Source organism: Jaculus jaculus, chromosome 6 (genome assembly GCF_020740685.1).
Source record: "Jaculus jaculus isolate mJacJac1 chromosome 6, mJacJac1.mat.Y.cur, whole genome shotgun sequence".
Classification (NCBI taxonomy): domain Eukaryota; kingdom Metazoa; phylum Chordata; class Mammalia; order Rodentia; family Dipodidae; genus Jaculus; species Jaculus jaculus.
Genome location: NC_059107.1, coordinates 93,557,589 through 93,576,381, shown reverse-complemented (window position 1 = coordinate 93,576,381; position 18,793 = coordinate 93,557,589). Strand labels below are relative to the sequence as shown.

The 18,793-nt window shown below is 42.6% G+C and overlaps 1 protein-coding gene and 1 pseudogene across 1 annotated transcript; one reads left to right on the top strand and one right to left on the bottom strand.

Moving 5' to 3' along the window:
* Positions 1–1,932: 1,932 nt before the first annotated feature.
* On the bottom strand, positions 1,933–18,337 carry Higd1c (HIG1 hypoxia inducible domain family member 1C). The gene is made up of 3 exons (XM_045153685.1): positions 18,244–18,337; positions 12,053–12,187; positions 1,933–1,997 (listed from the first exon to the last, which is right to left on the bottom strand). The coding sequence occupies exons 1-3, from the start codon at positions 18,335–18,337 to the stop codon at positions 1,933–1,935; spliced, it is 294 nt and encodes a 97-aa protein (XP_045009620.1).
* LOC123461724 lies at positions 6,379–8,944 on the top strand (annotated as a pseudogene).
* Positions 18,338–18,793: the final 456 nt, after the last annotated feature.

Below are 18,793 nucleotides of genomic sequence, written 5' to 3'. Positions count from 1 at the left end.
ATCGCTGTGAGTTCAAGGCCATCCTAAGACTAAATAGTGAATTCCATGTCAGCCTGGGCTAGAGTGAGACCCTACCTCAAAAAACAAAAGTGAGAATAGCATTAATATATGAATATGAACATTAAGTGTAGTACTTTGAGGACAGTTGGGTGAGAATAATACATGCATTTATCCAGACAAGAGCAGGCTTTATACCCCTAAGGTTCATGACCTTTCCTGCTATAGGCTTTTGATTAGTTTTTTAGTACCAGGCATGTATTTCCTCCCATAGAGCAGGTCTCCAGTCCAATTAGAGAGCAGTTGGTTTCCCCCAGAGCAGACATGCCACTTTTGCACCTGTTTGGTCATTTGGCCTGTCTGGCCAAACTTGAGGCTTCCAGTGTCCACTGTTTTCACCACTGATGACTTCTGTCTCCCATAGGACTGCATGCAATGCAGCTTTTTCCAGCTTTCAGTTGGCTGGTCTACAGGGAGAAGGTTTTCACCTCAGCACAAGCTTGATTTCTCAGTTAATTTGCCACCCAGGCATGTGAAGTCTTCAGCAATAGGGTCTTACTCATGGGAAACCAAGGGCCTTGGCAATAGCCTGTAATGTTTTAGAGGCAACAGGGACGTCCCTGGCCAACAACTCACTGGAATGTACCCCATCCCTGGCACTGAAAATTTTCTAGTAGCAATCTATAGCTTCTGGATGTGCCATTATCCAAAAAAGTAGGTTTTCATATGTCTTATTCATAATATGTTGAATTTTGGTTGCCCCTCCCCCACCCTTCTCTTACTCAATCTCTTCCCCTGGCCTCACTTAGGCCATTCCACTCCCAGTAATATGTTCTTCAACTTACATATACACAATACCATCCCCTTATAGTGTTTTTCTAGCTTACTGGCCTCTGCTACCGATTTTTGGTTAGGATTTTTTGATGTAGGGTCTCTCTCTAGCCCAGGCTGACCTGGAATTCACTATATAGTCTCAGGCTGGTCTCGAACTCCTGGCTATCCTCCTACCTGTGCCACCCAGTGTTAGGATTAAAGGCGTGCACCACCACACCTGGCTTCAATTTTTATTATTTTTATGTTTGAGGACAGATCTTGCTGTGTACCTCAGATTAACCTGGACTCATGACCTTCCTGTCTCTGCCCCAAGTACTCAGATTACAGGCTGCCACCAAGTCCACCTAAAAAAACTATTTATTTTCTCTTTTTTCTGATTTTTGTTTTTTTTTTGAGGTGGGGTCTCAAAGTGGCCTCGAACTCACAGCAGTTCTCCTACTTCTGCCTCCCGAGTGCTGGGATTAAAGGCATGTGCCACCACGCCCAGACCCACCCCCCACACACTTTTCTTTTCAAGGTACCATCTCACTGTAGCCCAGGCTGACTTGGAATTCCCTATGTCATCTCAGGGTGGCCTTGAACTCATGGTGATCCTCTTACTGCTGCCTCCCAAATGCTGGGATTAAAGGTGTGCACCACAATGCCTGGCAGAAATATTTTTCAGTGTTATGAGTATTACTCAGTGGTAAATCAGAAAAAGACATCAACAAGGATATTTCTCAATTGACTGGCTGTGAATTTAAAAATTAACTTCTTGTTAAAAATATTTTTATTTCTTTGCAGAGAGAGACAGTGAGAGAATGGGCATACCAGGGCCTCCAGCTGCTGCAAATGAACCCCAGATTCATGTACTACTTCATGCGTCTGGCTTTCCGTGGGTACTGGGGAAGCAAATCCAAGTTGTTAGGCTTTGCAAACAAATCCCTTAACCTCTGAGCCATCTCTCCAGCCCCAGAAATCAACTTCATAACACCATTTCAGACTCAAGACACAAAGGTTTTAATTCTGCATGATACATAATTTGATAAATGATGAAAATTCATTCATTGCTATCACAAGCTTTCAGGAGGATCTGGTCTTCCTTGCTTCCAGCATAAAGCTTCATTTTCTGGACATGTTGAAGAATCGAGGCCTAATGTAATCCTTATACATGGAATAGAGAACACCTAAAGTCAGAAAGGTAGACATGAACAAAATATCCATGGGAAACTGACTTTGTCCCACTTGCATTTTTCTGAAGTTAGCACATAATTTCACAATAAATAAGCAAAAACCTCTTATCAAGTTTTGACTTGGGTCATACAAATAGCTACAGAAACATCGCAAGAAAGTTACTTAAAATCAGGGCTGGAGAGATGGCTTAGCGGTTAAGCGCTTGCCTGTGAAGCCTAAGGACCCCGGTTCGAGGCTCGGTTCCCCAGGTCCCACGTTAGCCAGATGCACAAGGGGGCGCACGCGTCTGGAGTTCGTTTGCAGTGGCTGGAAGCCCTGGCGCGCCCATTCTCTCTCTCTCTCCCTCTATCTGTCTTTCTCTCTATGTCTGTCGCTCTCAAATAAATAAATAAAAAATGAACAAAAAAAAAAATTTAAAAAAAGAAAGTTACTTAAAATCAGAGTCAACTATAACTGATGCTGTTACTATACCATCTTCAAGTTAGAACTTGTAAAAATGTATTATTGACAACTTCCATAATTATAGCCAATAAACCATGATAAACTGGGCATGGTGGCACACGCCTTTAATCCCAGTACTTGAGAGGCACAGGTAGATGGAGTGACATGAGTTCGAGGCCACCCTGAGACTACATAATGAGTTCCAGGTTAGCCTGGACTAGAGCGAGACCCTACCTCAAAAAAACAAAAAAAAATTAATTTTTAAAAATGGTTGGAGAGATGGATTAGCAGTTAAGGTGCTTGCCTATGAATCCTAAGGACCCAAGTTTGATCTCTCTCCAGATCCCACAGAAGCCAGATGCACAAACGTGATGCAACCACAAGGTTGCACATGCACACTAGGTAGAGTTGGAGTACAGTGACTGAGGCCCACTAATTAGTGAGGCACACTAATTCTCTCTCTTGCATATGCACGCTCCTACTCTCTAAAAAAAATAAAGAATTAAAAATTTATTTATTTATTGGAGAGAGGCAGAGAGAGAGGATGGGTGCACATAGCCTTTAGCCATTGCAAGTGAATTCTAATGCATGTGCCACCTTGTGCTTCTGGTTTAGATGGGTCCTGGGGAATTGAAGCTAGATCCTTTGACTTTGCAGGCAAGCACATTGACTGCTGAGCCATTTCTCTGGCCCCAAATCTTAAAATATTCTGGCACATGCCTAATCCTAGCAGTTGGGAGCAGGAGAATCAAGAATTCAAGGTTATCTTTGGCCTTGGAGAATTTGACACATTATCATGTCTTCTTTTTTAAAATGTATTTATTTGAGAAAGAGAAAGATAGAGAGAGAATGGGTACATCAGAGTCTCCAGCCACTGCACACTCCAGATGCATGTGCCATCTTGTGCATCTGGCTTATGTGGGTCCTGGGAAATCAAACCTGGGTCCTTAGTCTTCATAGATGAGTGCCTTCACCGCTAAGCCATCTCTCCAGCCCTATCATGTCTTAACTTACCACCCTGATATGCCCATGCACCACCATGCCCAACTGTACATTTATTTTTATTTTTATTTTTTGGTTTTTCCATGTAGGGTGCTGCTCTAGCCCAGGCTGACCTGGAATTCGCTAGGTAGTCTCAGAGTGGCCTTGAACTCACAGCAATCCTCCTACCTCTGAGGCAAAGGTGGGAGCATTGGTGTGAATTTGAGGCCAGCTTGGGAATACAGAGTGAATTCTAGGCCAACCTAGGCTAGAGTGAGACCCTACCTCAAACAAAACAAAACAAAAAAACAGGCCGGGCGTAGTGGTGGCGCATGCCTTTAATTGTAGCACTTGGGAGGCAGAGGTAGGAGGACTGCCATGAGTTTGAGGCCACCCTGAAACTACAGAGTGAATTCTAGGTCAGCCTGGGAAAGAGGGAAGCCCTACCTTGAAAACAAACAAAAAGGCTAAGTGTGGTAGTATATTTCTGTAATTCCAGCACTCCAGCAGACTGAGTTCTACTTAGTGAGTTTCAGGCCAGAAAGGGTTTCATAATGAAACCTTATCTTGAACACCTCTTGAAAAAGTCCATCTTTTCTTGTGAAGTACTTGCCCTGCCCTCTTCTTGGATAAACTCCAGATACTTATACAAGAGCCTCATAAGTACCCATACCTGCAACCCTAGAACTTGGGTGGAGCCCACAGGAGGGTCAGCACAAGGCCAGCCAAGACTACATGTTGAGACCCTCAAAAACCAAACTAAGCCCATCGTGGTGATACATGCCTTTAATCCTAGCACTGGGGAGACTGAGATAGGAGGATTGCTGTGAGTTCAAGGCCACCCTGAGATTACATAGTGAATTCCAGGTCAACCTGGGCTAGAGTGAAACCCTACCTTGAAAAACCAAGATAAATAAATGAAAACTAGCCAGGTGTGATAGCACAACCTTTAATCCCAGCACGTGGGAGGCAGAGGTAGGAGGATCATCATGAGTTCAAGGCCACCTTAGACTACAAAGTGAACTCCAGATCAGGCAGGACTAGAGCAAGATCCCACTTCTAAAGGCCAAAAACAAAACAAAACAAAACAAAAACAACGGAAAGAAAGAAAAATCAAACTAAGAATTAAGAAATTAAATAAATAGGGGCTGGAGAGATGCTCAGTGGTTAAGGGGCACTTATCTGCAGAACCTAACAACCCAAGTTCAGTTCCCAGTATCCACATAAAGCCAGATGCACATGGTGGTACACGCATCTAGAGTTCATTTGCAGTGGCTAGAGGCCCTGGCACACCTATTCTCTTTCTGCCTCTTTCTCACATTCTCAAATAGTAAATAAATAAAATAAAATTTAAAATATACATTATGTACATGTATGAAAATTATCAATAAAAAGTTCAACAGAAGACCTTTGTGACTTACTGTCATGAATGGAGATTTACTCAATTATGTAATTAATTTAATTTCCTAAAATTGACTCCCTTTTACATCTACTTTAATAGCTAAGCATTTTTGCTGGTAGTGGGATATTTTGTTGTTGTTGTTTAGTTTAGTTTTGTTTTTTTTTTGAGGTAAGGTCTTGCTCTAGCCCTGGCTGACCTGGAATTCACTATGTAGTCTCAGGGTGGCCTTGAACTCATGGGGATCCTCCTACCTCTGCCTCCCAAGTGTTGGAATTAAAGGTATAAGCCACCATGCTGGCTCTTGTCATGTTTTGTTAGCTGAAAATCTTAAGAAATTAAGCAACTTCAACCAGGTGAAGATCAGTCTTCTTAGCCCACATTATATCATCTTTTTTTTTTTTTATTTATTTACTTGAGAGTGACAGACACAGAGAGAAAGACAGATAGAGGGAGAGAGAGAGAATAGGCACGCCAGGGCTTCCAGCCTCTGCAAACGAGCTCCAGATGCATGCGCCCCCTTGTGCATCTGGCTAACGTGGGACCTGGGGAACCGAGCCTCGAACCGGGGTCCTTAGGTTTCACAGGCAAGCGCTTAACCACTAAGCCATCTCTCCAGCCCATCATCTTTTTTTTTAAACATTTCATTTTTAAAATATTTTATCTATTTATTTATTTGAGAGAGAGACAGAGGTAGATACAAAGAAAGAGAGAATGGGCACACCAGGGCCTCTAGCCACTGCAAATGAACTCCAGATACATGCATCACTTTGTGAATCTGGCTTATGTGGGTATTGGGGAATCGAACCTGGGTCTTTAGGCTTCTCAGGCAAGTGCCTTAACTGCTAAGCCATCTCTCAAGCCCTACATTATATTGTCTTAATCTAGTATTCATCTTCTACTGTGAATGATGAAAATAAATCCAAATACTCGGACATAAAAATACAGCTGAAGCCTGGCATGATGGTCACACCTTTAATCTCAGCACTAGAGAGGCAGGGGTAGGAGGATTGATAATGAGTTTCCATGTCAGCCTGGGATAAAGTGAGACCCTACCCCCCCCCCAAAAAAAAAGAAACAGGTTGCATGCCCTGCTGGAGGCCAGTCTGGTTGGGGGACCCAGGGTCGGGGCCCTGCCTTTTCCCAGGCTGGCTGCGGTGGCCAGAGGTAGTGGAGCTTGTCCAGGCCTAGCGGGGGGCTCACACACTGCAGCATTGGGGACCCATCACAGGCTTGATTTATTTTTGGAAATCATGTGCAATGTTAAAAAGAAAACAAATCTTAGCCGGGCGTGGTGGAGCACGTCTTTAATCCCAGTACTCAGGAGACAGAGATAGGAGGATTGCCATGAGTTTGAGGCTACCCTGAGACTCCATAGTGAATTCCAGGTCAGCCTGGGCTACAGTGAGACCCTACCTCGAAACCCTCCCCCCCAAAACAAACAAAAAAAAAAAACAGAAAAGAAAAAGAAAGCAAACCATACTATGTTATTGGAAGCCATTTCTACTAATTTCATTACATTTAAAAATTTATGATTTGATTTGGGTACTATCATGGGAGGTGCTGTGAGTGCTGGGAAAGATAATGATGACTTAATTGATATCCTTAGAGAAGCTCAGTATATCCACCCTGAAAGGGTAGAGCAAGCCTTCAGAGTGTTTGATTGTGGAGAGTACTATTTGGAAGGCTACAGGGACAATGCTTACAAAGACTTAGCCTGGCCTCCTCCAAGTGACCAGCTGACAGAAAGCTGGAAGAAGCCATTCTGCATGCAGTTCAATGGGAGAAAGAGAAATCACCAGTGAAGATACTCAACAGTGGACATTGCAAGCCTTATATTTGGCCAGCCAGGCCAAATGAGCCAATGGGTGCAATAGTGGCACGTCTGTCATGGTGGAAACCAACTGCCCTCCAATTGGACTGGAGGCCTGTTCCATGGGAGGGAATACATCCCTGATACTGAAAATTTAAAACAGGGGTAGTCATGAGCCCTAGGGGTATAACGTCTGCTGTTGTCTAGCTAAATATGTATACTATGCTTATCAAACTGTCCAGTAAGCACTTCTCTTAATGTTCATACCCTTATATTAATGCTACTCTCACTTTGGGTAGAGAATCTTCTCTCTTCAGATGAAAGTGACCTTGGGATGACTCAGAAGGTATCATAGTGCTAGAAAGAAGTGACTGGAGTACTTAGTAACATCTCGATCACACCTTCCAAGGCTCAGGGTCTAATGCAGAAGAGGTGGCAGAAAGAATGTAGGAGCCAAAGGAAGGGTAGGACTCTTTACAACATGCTACGCCAAGACACAAAATGGCCTGGATATCCATGACCTCACAGTGTCTGACACTACACAAGACCATCATAAGAGGAGAAAAGATCATGACATCAGAATAAAAAAAGAGAATGAGATGGGGAGGGGATATGATGGAGAGTGGAGTTTCAAAGGGGAAAGTGGGGGGGAGGGAGGGTATTACCATGGGGTATTTTTTATAATCATGGAAGTTGTTAAAAAAAAAAAAAAAGACTTAGCCTGGAAGTGTAGACGCTTACACTAGTCAGCACCTTGCATTTATTCTGAAGTTATGGAACCACTGATACTTCAACCCGGGTTATCTTTTCTAATATATTTTATTTATTTATTTGAGAGAGAGAAAAAGGGAGGGAGGGAGAGAGAGAAAGAGAGAGAGAATGGGCACAGCAGGGCCTCCAGCCACCACTAATAAATTCCAGATGCATGTGCCCCTTGTGCATCTAGCTTATGTGGGTCATGGAGAGTCGAACTGGGATCCTTTGGCTTTTCAGGCAAACACCTTAACCGCTAAGCCATGTCTCCAGCCCAAGGATTACCTTTCCTTAACCTGAGAAGCAGAAGTGGATATTCAACAACAATGGTGGGCTTAATTTTAGGTCCTTTTGGAATCACTCATGGGATTGAGCTTCATTCCGATGTGGAATATGCCAAGGAAAAACTGGAGCGCTTCATCAAAAACCGTGATAGCTTTGATAAATTTGAGTTCTGCGAATCTGCATGTGTGGTTGGCCTCCAGATAGCATCTGACAGTCATCAGTATGATCGGATTTACTTTGGAGCTGGAGTCCAGAAAGATCATGAGAACTACGTGAAAATCTTACTCAAGGTTGGAGGCATATTGGTTATGCTATAGAGGATCAGTTAACACAGATTATGCCAACTGGACAAAACACTTGGGAAAGTAAAAATATACTTGCTGGGCCTGGGCTTGCTCCCCGTGCTCTCTCCATCACGGCTGCTGAGAGAGAAGCGGAGCCAGAGCTGAGACAGGGAGGAGGCAGGGCTCAGTTCCGGGAGTTCGTGAAGGTCACCCGAGACCCGGACCCGGATCCAGCCGCACCTGAAACCGCACCTCCCACTTTCCCTCATGTGACCACGCTCCTCCTTCATCTGGTCTGGTTTTTTTTTTGTTGTTGTTGTTGTTTGTTTGTTTGTTTGTTTGTTTGTTTGTTTGTTTGTTTGTTTCTTGGTTTTTCCAGGTAGGGTTTCACTCTACCTCAGGCTGACCTGGAATTCACTGTGTAGTTAGTCTCAGGGTGGCCTTGAACTCATGGCTATCCTCCTACCTCCCAAGTGCTGGGATTAAAGGCATGCACCACCAAAAAATAAAATAAAATAAAATAAAATAAATATATATATATATATACTTGCTGCTTCATTTGCTCCACCGGTATAACCCAGTAAGAATGATAATGGCAAACCAGATTCTGTGGGTCTCCCCCCACCCATGCTGTCAGAAATCTACAGGACCTGGTTCATATTTACACTCGACACACACTTAGAAATTTCATAAATGATGAGATGCAGGCCAAGGGGATTCTCAGAGGGCTCCACCCAAGAGAAAAAGAAAGAGACTTAAGCAGAGAATTAACACTTACATATTTGTGGGTAATCAGCTGATTCCTCAGCCTCTAGACAGTAAGGAGGATGAGAAAATGAAGAAGATAGCAAAGAAGAGAAAGAAAAGACCCCAGTGAGGCCACAAAGCCAGACGGGCCACCACAGAATCTACTGAGAAAAAATCATGAAGCTTCCCCTCCTCGGATCTTTAAAAGCTTACTTGACCTACTTTAGAGACAAATAACTTAAACCAAGAAGAAAACAATGCCTGCTGATAATTCTTTTAGTCTTGAAAACTGTAGCATTTATTAGGAGATAAGCAAAAGAGAATTATTTCATCAGAGTGAATTATAGAGGAAAAAGTATAACTCGTGTCTCTGTCAGATAACAAAAATGACATATTCAGGGCTTTAAAAGAATCTCTTTTCCGGGCTGGAGAGATGGCTTAGCAGTTAAGCGCTTGCCTGTGAAGCCTAAGGACCCCGGTTGGAGGCTCCCCAGGTCCCACGTTAGCCAGATGCACAAGAGGGTGCACGCGTCTGGAGTTCGTTTGCAGTGGCTGGGGTCCCTGGTGCACCCATTCTCTCTCTCCCCCTCTATCTGTCTTTCTCCCTGTGTCTGTCGCTCTCAAATAAATAAATAAATAATGAACAAAAATATTTAAAAAATAAATAAAAATCTCTTCTCTAAAATCTATTTTTCTTTAAATCTTGGGGGAGTTCTGTTTTCACTGAGTGATTTTAAAGTGGAATGCAACAAGAATCATACTATATACTTCATACTATAAATATACCCTTCGGATTCCTCACAGGTTCATGGCGGCGAAGGTTTGATTTCATCTCCTATAAGGCTGAAATAAGTATTAAGCATTATATTTGAACTGCAGTTGTTTGCATTTCCTTTATGAGAATTTAATTCTCTGGTCAGGAGATCAAATGCTTTGGAAGCCTATTTACCTTCTGTTGACACAGATATATTCCGGGCAATGTATGAGTGTAATAGTAATAATAATACAAGATATGGAATGATTTAGCTTTAAAAAGCAGGAATTTCATTAAATGTTACAGCCCTGCAACTTTTGCTTTTGAATCTATTGCTGAACGATGCAGGGGATATTCCTGCTTCTCTCATGGAGAATTTAGCCCAGCAAGTGAATATTAAAGTAGAAAGGACATACTTAATACAACTCCTGATGTGAGTGGACCCTTTACATTTTCAGTATGTAAACATAATGAGGTTATCTTGGCTCTCTAGATTTTTTTAAAGTTTTGTTTATTTTTATTTATTTATCTGAGAGTGGCAGACAGAGAGAGAGAGAGAGAGAGAGAGAGAGTATGGGCGCACCAGGGCCTCCAGCCACTGCAAATGAGCCCCAGATGAATGTTCCACCTTGTGCAACTGGCTTATGTGGGTCCTGGGGAATAGAGCCTCAAACTTGGATCCTTAAGCTTCACAGGCAAGCGCTTAACCACTAAGCCAGCTCTCCAGCCCCTCTCTAGAATTTTAAAAGGCAGCGTATTTAGGATTTCTTTCCTGTAATTCACTGTATAAAATATTAGAGTTAAAAAGAAATCTGCTCTACTTGACTTTGGCTGCTGATGCAGTGAATGGATGAATGGGTACATGTGCCCACTACTTCCTAGATAGCTCTAAGGAATTGGGGCCACTGTGCTGTGGTCAGTTGATAAACTATAGTCGCATTTGCTAAAGTGCATCTAAATATTTATCTTTGACAAGGTAGGGCCCAGCTTGCCTACTTTGGATCTTTTCAAACAAAAAGTTACCAAAATTAGCTGGGCGTGGTGGCGCACGCCTTTAATCCCAGCACTCAGGAGGCAGAGGTAGGAGGATCGCCATGAGTTTGAGGCCACCCTGAGACTCCATAGTGAATTCCAGGTGAGTGAGACCCTTCCTTGGGGGGAAAAAAAAAAAGTATGTAGGTCTTTTGTGTTGAAAAAGTGGTTCAGAATCATAGTGTAATATTTGTGTCCCAAATAAGATTTTTCTTTTTCTTTGGTAAAGTTATAACAATTTTTGTTTTTTACTCTTAGAATTTTTTTTTTTTCAAGGTAGGGTCTTACTCTAGCTCAGGCTGACCTGGAATTCACTATGTGGTTTCAGGGTGGCCTTGAACTCATGGCGATCCTCCTACCTCTGCCTCCCAAGTGCTGGGATTAAAGGGGTGCACCACCACGCCCGGCTTTTTTACTTTTGTTACATAAGCAGTGAATGTTATTATCATTTTTTTCCCTAGAAAGGCCTGAAAACAGTTAATAAAGGATATGGTATAACATTTATTACTCAGTGTGACATGGATTATATAGTTTTAAAGAGAAAAGTGAGAGTCTTACATACTACCACTGCATCATTGCTACGATAGTGGCTCAGATTTGCTTAAGGAAACACCTTCATTATGAAAGGACTGTTGTTTCTTTACTAAGCTCCAGTAAGACGATATATTTGAATTGGCTGTCGGAAATAGTCTAAACATAAAATTGTCCCAAAATAATTGAAAATATTTTAATATACAAAAGGCAATTTTATGGAAAGTATGTGTCTTGTGCCCATGACTGGAGTAAAGTGGCAGGATCTATATTTTTTTCTTAATAGGATTATTACTAGGAAATGTCCTATCTCCTTTCTATCCAAAAAAAAAAGAAAGAAAGAAATCTGTTTTGTACTTCTGTCAAATGTTCATGTGATTATTTTCCCCATGGTGCTAGAGATCAAACCCAGGGCCTCATGACACACTAGACAAGTGCTTCTACCACTGAGCTACACCCCTAGCCCAAGTTGTTTGTAATCGTTTTAGAAGTTTAATTTTGAATTCTTGGAAAACACGTGTGGGTGTGTGCATATATATATACATATATGTGTGACTGTGTGTGTATATATATATATTCTTTCTACCTGTGCCTTTTTGTTTGTTTGGAGCAGGTGTCCAGATTTCTAAAAATACATGTTCTTCAATGATCTTACTGTTTAGGAAAGTTTTTTCTTAAGGATGTATTTGAAGATTAACATTTTCATATTGTCTTTCATCCTGTTGGCTTTGGTGAAGTATATAAATTTGATGATTGCCTATTTTTTGTCTTTGAAATACATCTTTTGTGTTTTTAAATGCATTCATTTTATAAGGGTGATTTTTATTATTGACTTTTAATAAAGAAGTGGAAATTCAAAAAAAGAAATGCCCGGTGTGGTGACACGGACCTTTAATCCCAGCACTCGAGAGGCAAAGGTAGGAGGATCACTGTGAGTTCAAGGCCACTCTGAGACTAGTGAATTAGACCCTACCTTGAAAAATATATATATAGTATAGCTGAATATGAGAAATAGACTAAGCAGTTACCTAGAGTCACGGCTCCTACCACAAACCCTTGGGCAGCAACTCGCATGTGGATAAGGTGAATGGACACTTTCTGATGTCTTCTGTTCTTTAACTTGTAAAGACCATAGGATAGCACAGCCACAAAACCTGCCACACCTGTGAATTCAAACCACATGTTAGGCAAGAATTCCCATTAAAGAGTTAACTGATGAGCTGGGCGCGGTGGCGGAAGCCTTTAACCCTAACACTCTGAAGGCAGAGGTAGGAGGATCGCCATGAGTTCGAGGCCATAGTGAATTCCGGGTCAGCCTGGGCTAGAGTGAATCCCTATCTCAAAAAACAAAACAAAACAAAAAAGAGTTAACTGATGAGCTGAAGAGATGGTTCAGTGGTTAAGGTGCTTGCCTGAAAAGCCTAACAACCCGGGTTCCATTGTCCAGTGCCCACATAAAGCCAGATGCACAAAGTAGCACACGTGTCTGGAGTTTATTTGCAGTGGCTGGAGGCCTTGGAATGCCCATTCTCTGTCTCTCTTCTGTCTCTCTTTCTGCTTGCAAATAAATAAAGGTATATTTTTTAAAAAGTTAGGCCAGGTGTGGTGGTGCACGCCTTTAATACCAGTACTTGGGAGGCAGAGGTAGGAGGATCACCGTGAGTTCGAGGCCACCCTGAGACTACATAGTGAATTCCAGGTCAGCCTGGACTGGAGTGATACCCTACCTTGAAAAACAAAACCAACAACAACAACAACAACAAAAAGTTAACAGAGAGCCAGGCACATGACTTTAATCCACAAAGATGATGAGGAGGATCAGGTAGCCTGAGCTAGAGTGTGACCCTGCCTCAAAAAAAAAAAAAAAAAAAGAAAGAAAGAAAAAAAGAAAAGGCTGGGGAGATGAGATGGCTTAGCGGTTAAGCGCTTGCCTGTGAAGCCTAAGGACCCCGGTTCGAGGCTCGGTTCCCCAGGTCCCACGTTAGCCAGATGCACAAGGGGGCGCATGTGTCTGGGATTCCTTTGCAGTAGCTGGAGGCCCTGGCGCACCCATTCTCTCTCTCTCTCCCTCTCCCTCTCTCTCTGCCTCTGTCTGTCACTCTCAAATAAATAAATAAAAATAAACAAGTACATTTTTAAAGAAAAAGCTATCTGAAAGGCTGTCTGAAGATGAGTACCTGGAAGACATTAAGTGGAGAAGGTGCAGCTGCGACCCTCTTACCTGAGATGTTTGAGATCAGAAGTACTATGGAGGTGTTTTCAGAGATCTGAAGATCTCTGAAGATCCGGAGATCTGCAAAATGGCATGTCTTGTGGATGGGCACACAGGTCTAAACACTAAAGTTTATATATCACATAGACTGAATGTAATTTTTGTTGTTTTTTGTTTTTCCAGGTAGGGTCTCAGTCTAGCCCAGGCTGACCTGGAATTCACTATGGAGTCTCAGGGTGGCCTCGAACTCATGGCGATCCTCCTACCTCTGCCTCCCAAGTGCTGGGATGAAAGGCATGGGCCACCACGCCCGGCCAGCTTGCTGGAATTCTTCTAACTTTTTTTTTAATTTTGTTTGTTTGTTTATTTATTTATTTATTTGAGAGGGAGAATGGGCACCCAGGGCCTCCAGCCACTGTAAACGAACTCCAGACATGTGTGCCCCTTGTGCATCTGGCTAACATGGGTCCTGGGGAATCGAGCCTCAAACTGGGGTCCTTAGGCTTCACAGGCAAGCGCTTAACCGCTAAGCCATCTCTCCAGCCCATTGCTGGAATTCTGATACCCATTTTTTCCTTAGTCATCCTGGCTGCTGATAGACACCTTAGGGTTAGCTCATTTGCATATCAGCTTGCAGAGGGTCTTTGGTCTTGGCCCCTGGTTGCCATGGTGATCTTGTCACTGTTGAGTGAATGCCTCATTTTTACTTCTAACTATTGTGCCTAACTGTCCCCATTTTTACTTCTAACTATTGCTCCTAACACACAATAAAATGATAGTGATAACACATGGAGAAGCAGGTTTAATGGTGAAAGAACACTCTGTAAATCTGGCCACATCTTTCTGAGAAGAATCCTAAGAACATATAATAAATGATATTACACTGACCATGCTTCCTAACTTGGGAATTCTACTTTGAAGGACATACTTCAAGGAAACAAGCAAAAGAAAGTAGAGAAAATGTCACAAAAAAATGTTCTGTGTCTTTCTTTGTCTGAGGGGAAAAAAATGGCTTGAACAGAAGAAAAACTGTATACTTATAAACAACACACTAGCCAGGCATGGTGGCACATGCCTTTAATCCCAGCACTTGGGAGGCAGAGGTAGAAGGATGGCTGTGAGTTCAAATCCCCCCTGAGACTACATAGTGAATTCCAGGTCAGCCTGGGCTAGAGCAAGACCCTACATCAAAAAGCCAAAAATAGCCCAGAAAGCCGAGTGCCACATGTTCTCCCTCATATGTGGATCCTAGCTACAGATGATTGGGCTTCTGCGTGAGAAGGAAAATACTTAGTAGGAGAGTCCAGTAAATTAAAAAGGAGATATAAAGGGAAGAGAAGGTAAGGGAGGAGGGTACTTAATATGTTGGTATTGTATATATGTAAGTACAATGATTGAGATGGGGAGGTAATATGATGGAGAATGGAATTTCAAAGGGGAAGGTGGGGGAGGAGGGAGGGTATTACCATGGGATATTTTTTATAATCATGGAAAATGTTAATAAAAATTAAATTTAGGGCTGGAGAGATGGCTTAGCGGTTAAGCGCTTGCCTGTGAAGCTTAAGGACCCCAGTTTGAGGCTCGGTTCCCCAGGTCCCACGTTAGCCAGATGCACAAGGGGGCGCACGCATCTGGAGTTCGTTTGCAGAGGCTGGAAGCCCTGGCACGCCCATTCTCTCTCTCTCCCTCTATCTGTCTTTCTCTCTGTGCCTGTCGCTCTCAAATAAATAAATAAAAAATTAAAAAATGTTTAAAAAAATAAATAAATAAAAAATTAAAATTAAATTAAAAAAAAGCCAAAAATAAAATAAAATAATGGAAGTGTTCAAGATAATCAATACACTTATTTTGTGAATCATCTGCACAAGCTAGCCCTTCCTGTAGCAGGATATATATTGCTCAAATAATAATACCTAAATCATACCATTCAATGTTAGTCAAAATTTTATCATTCTTTTAAAAAATATTTTTAGTTAGTTTTATTATTTATTTGAGAGAGAAAGAGGTGAAGAGAGAGAGAAAGAGAATAGGCATGCCTGGGCCTTCAGCCACTGCAAAACAAACTCTAGATGCATGTGCCACCTTGTAAATCTGGCTTACATGGGTGCTGGGGAATTGAACCTGGGTTCTTTGGTTCTTTGGCTTTGCAGGCAGCACCTTAATCGCTAAGCCATCTTTCCAGCTATTGTTTTTTTTTTTTCAAGGTAGGGTCTCTTTCTAGCCCAGGCTGACTTGGAATTCACTGTGTAGTCTCAGGCTGGCCGTGAACTCATAGTGATCCACCTACCTCTGCCTCCCAAGTGCTGGGACTAAAGGCATGTGCCACCAATCCCAGTTTCCATTCTTTATTTTCTTGAATAAACTTAACTTTTTCCCCTTGATAAAAATCCAAGGTTCAGAGCCTGGCTTGGTGGTGTATACCTTCAATCCCAGCACTTGGGAGGTAGAGGTAGGTGGATTGATATGAGTTTGTGGCCAACCTGAGACTATAATAGTGAATTCCAGGTCAGCCTAGGCTAAAGGAAGACACTATCTTTAAAAAAAAAAAAAAAAGCCAGGCATGGTGGCGCAGGCCTTTAATCCCAACACTCAGCAGGCAGAGGTAGGAGGATCACCATGAGTTCAAGGCCACTTTGAGATTACAGAGTGAATTCCAGGTCAGCTTGGGCCAGAGTGAGACCTTACCTTGAAAAAAACAAAACAAAACCACATAAAATGAAATAATATCCAAGGTTCTATGTTTACTTAGTTTTTTTTTCTAAGAGATTAAAGTCAGTACCTTTCCTGGTTGTCATCCAGTGTCTCTGTGGTCTGTAGATAATTTAATTTAGGAGCACTTTCATCTTTCTACTTTAATCACACTTATTATATCTGGGAAACTAATTTAATTTACAACAGACACAGTAATTAATCTGCTTATCATAGGGATCTGTTCAAATAATATTGAGGTTTTTTTTTTTTTCTCATTTTTTTGAGGTAGGGTCTCACTCTAGCCCAGGCTGACCTGGAATTCACTATGTAGTCTCAGGGTGTCCTCGATCTCATGGCGATCCTCCTACCTCTGCCTCTCAAGTGCTGGGATTATAGGTGTGTGTCACCACGCCTGGCCAAAACTCTTTCCATAGCAGACACAAGGCCTTAAAGGCTAAAGTGATTTGTAGGACAAAGAGGCAGCACTTGAATAGTTCAGTTTTTATGTTATTATTTAGTTGGTTAGTTAGTTGAGAGAGAGAGGCAGATAGAAAATGGGCACGCCAGGGCCTAGATCCACTGCAAACAAACTCCAGATACTTGTGCCTCCTTGTACATCTGGCATATGTGGGGCCTGGGGAATCAAACCTAGGTCCTTTGGCTTTGTAGGCAAATGCTTTAAGCGCTAAGCCATCTCTCCAGCCCCCTGAATAGTTCTTTTTAAAAACAATATTTTTAAAGCCAGGCGTAGTGGCGCACGCCTTTACTCCCAGCACTCAGGAGCCAGAGTTAGGAGGATTACCATGAGTTCGAGGCCACCTTGAGACTATATAGTGAATTCCAGGTCAGCCTGGGCTAGAATGAGACCCTACCTCAAAAAACCAAAAGAAAAAAACAAACAATATTTTTAGCCGGGTGTGGTGTTGCACGCCTTTAGTCCTAGCACTTGGTAAGCAGAGGTAGGAGGATCACCATGAATTCAAGGCTACCCTGAGACTACATAGTGAATTCCAGATCAGCCTGAGCTAGAGTGAGACCCTACCTCATATATATTTTTAGGGCTGGAGAGATAGATGACTCAGAGACTTGCCTGCAAAGTCTAATGATCTGGATTCAATTTCCTAGGATCCACATAAAGCCAGATGCAAAGTGGCGTGTGCAACTAGAGTTTGTTTGCAGCGGCTAGAGGCCCTGTAAATAAATAATAATAAATATTTTAATTTATTCATTTGTAAGCAGAGAGAGAGATGTGTGCCAGGGCCTCTAACCGCTGCAAACAAATTCTAGATATATGTGCCATTTTGTGCATCTGGCTTTACATGGGTCCTGGGAAATCGAGCCCAGGGTAGTAAGCTTAACAAACAAGCACCTTAACCGCTAAGCCATCTCTCCAGACCTAAAAAAAAATTTTTTTTGAGGTAGGGTCTCACTCTAGCTCAGACTGACCTGGAATTCACTATGTAGTCTCAAATTCATGATGATCCTTTTTTTGAGAGGGGAGGACTCCAGGCTTTTTTTTTTTTTTGTATTGAGGTAGGATCTCATTGTAGCCCAGGATGACCTTGAATTCCCTATGTATTCTAAGTCTTGCCTCAAGCTCACAGTGATCCTCCTACCTCAGCCTCCCAAGTGCTGGAATTAAAGGCATGTGACACCATGCCTGGGCAGGGGGTGGGGAGAAGAGAGAGAAAGGGAGAGAGGGCACCAGGGCTTCTAGCCACTGCAAAGAACTCCAGACACATGTGCCACTTAGTGCATCTGGCTTTTACGTGGGTACTGGGGTATTGAACGCAGGTCATTAGCTTTTGCAAGCTTAGCTGCTGAACCATCTCTCCAGCCCCAGTTCTTTTTTTTTTGGGGGGGGGAGGTGTTCAAGGTAGGGTCTTCCTCTAGCTCAGGCAAACCTGCTATCCCCCAGACCTCCTCCCTTAGCTGCCCGAGTGCTGGGGTTAAACGTGTACGCCACCATGCCTGACCCTTGAGTAGTTCTTAACAGACTTTCAGGACTTGCTTATTCTCAGTCATAACAGAAACGTCCATGCAGTTAATTCCATTTGATTTTGCTGTGAACTAATGATTGCAGATTGAGCTCTAATGGAACGTATAAAGCTGAGTAAAAAGATCGCCAAAATGCATTAATGGCCTTCACCACACTCCAATGAGTACCCCGGAACTCAATGCATATGCATGTTTGGAGGGAATGTGCTTCACTTATCTGAGAAAAACCCACTTTTCTGAAACATTTCAACCCTCAAAGCTGCTAAGTCAGGTAATGTTATGACATTGCAGTTCTACATATCCTGTCAAAGCACTTACCTACGGGGACAAATGGGGAGTCTCTAGATTTCCTGATCAGTCGGGATAATTGGCCCTCGTCCTCCTCGGCTGACCACTGGTGATCTGAAGACATGTTTCTATGACAACAGGAGATCAGTACAGATCAACAGTCTCTTCCCCTCATTGTGCTGGGGATTGTGCGTTCTTCCCTCCCCTTTGCCTGTCTGCTCAATCAGAATATACGGTTGTCCTTCGTTTCCACTTTTCACTACAGAATCCTACATTGGGGGGGGGGGGGGCACGAAGGGAGGAGTATAAAAGAAAATATATGTGGAAAGAGAAACTGGTAATCACATTCCATCAATTCGTGGAAAATGGGCATAGATCATAACTCTCATCTAGTCTCTTTTTCACCCGTAGTACTTGAGGTCATTGGGAACGTTGGGACTTGACGGTAGGAACATAGGGTTACTTTTATATTGCCAAAGTAGGTTAAGAAAAGAAAAAAAAAGAGGGGCTGGAGAGATGGCTTAGCAGTTAAGCGCTTGCCTGTGAAGCCTAAGGACCCCAGTTCGAGGCTCGGTTCCCC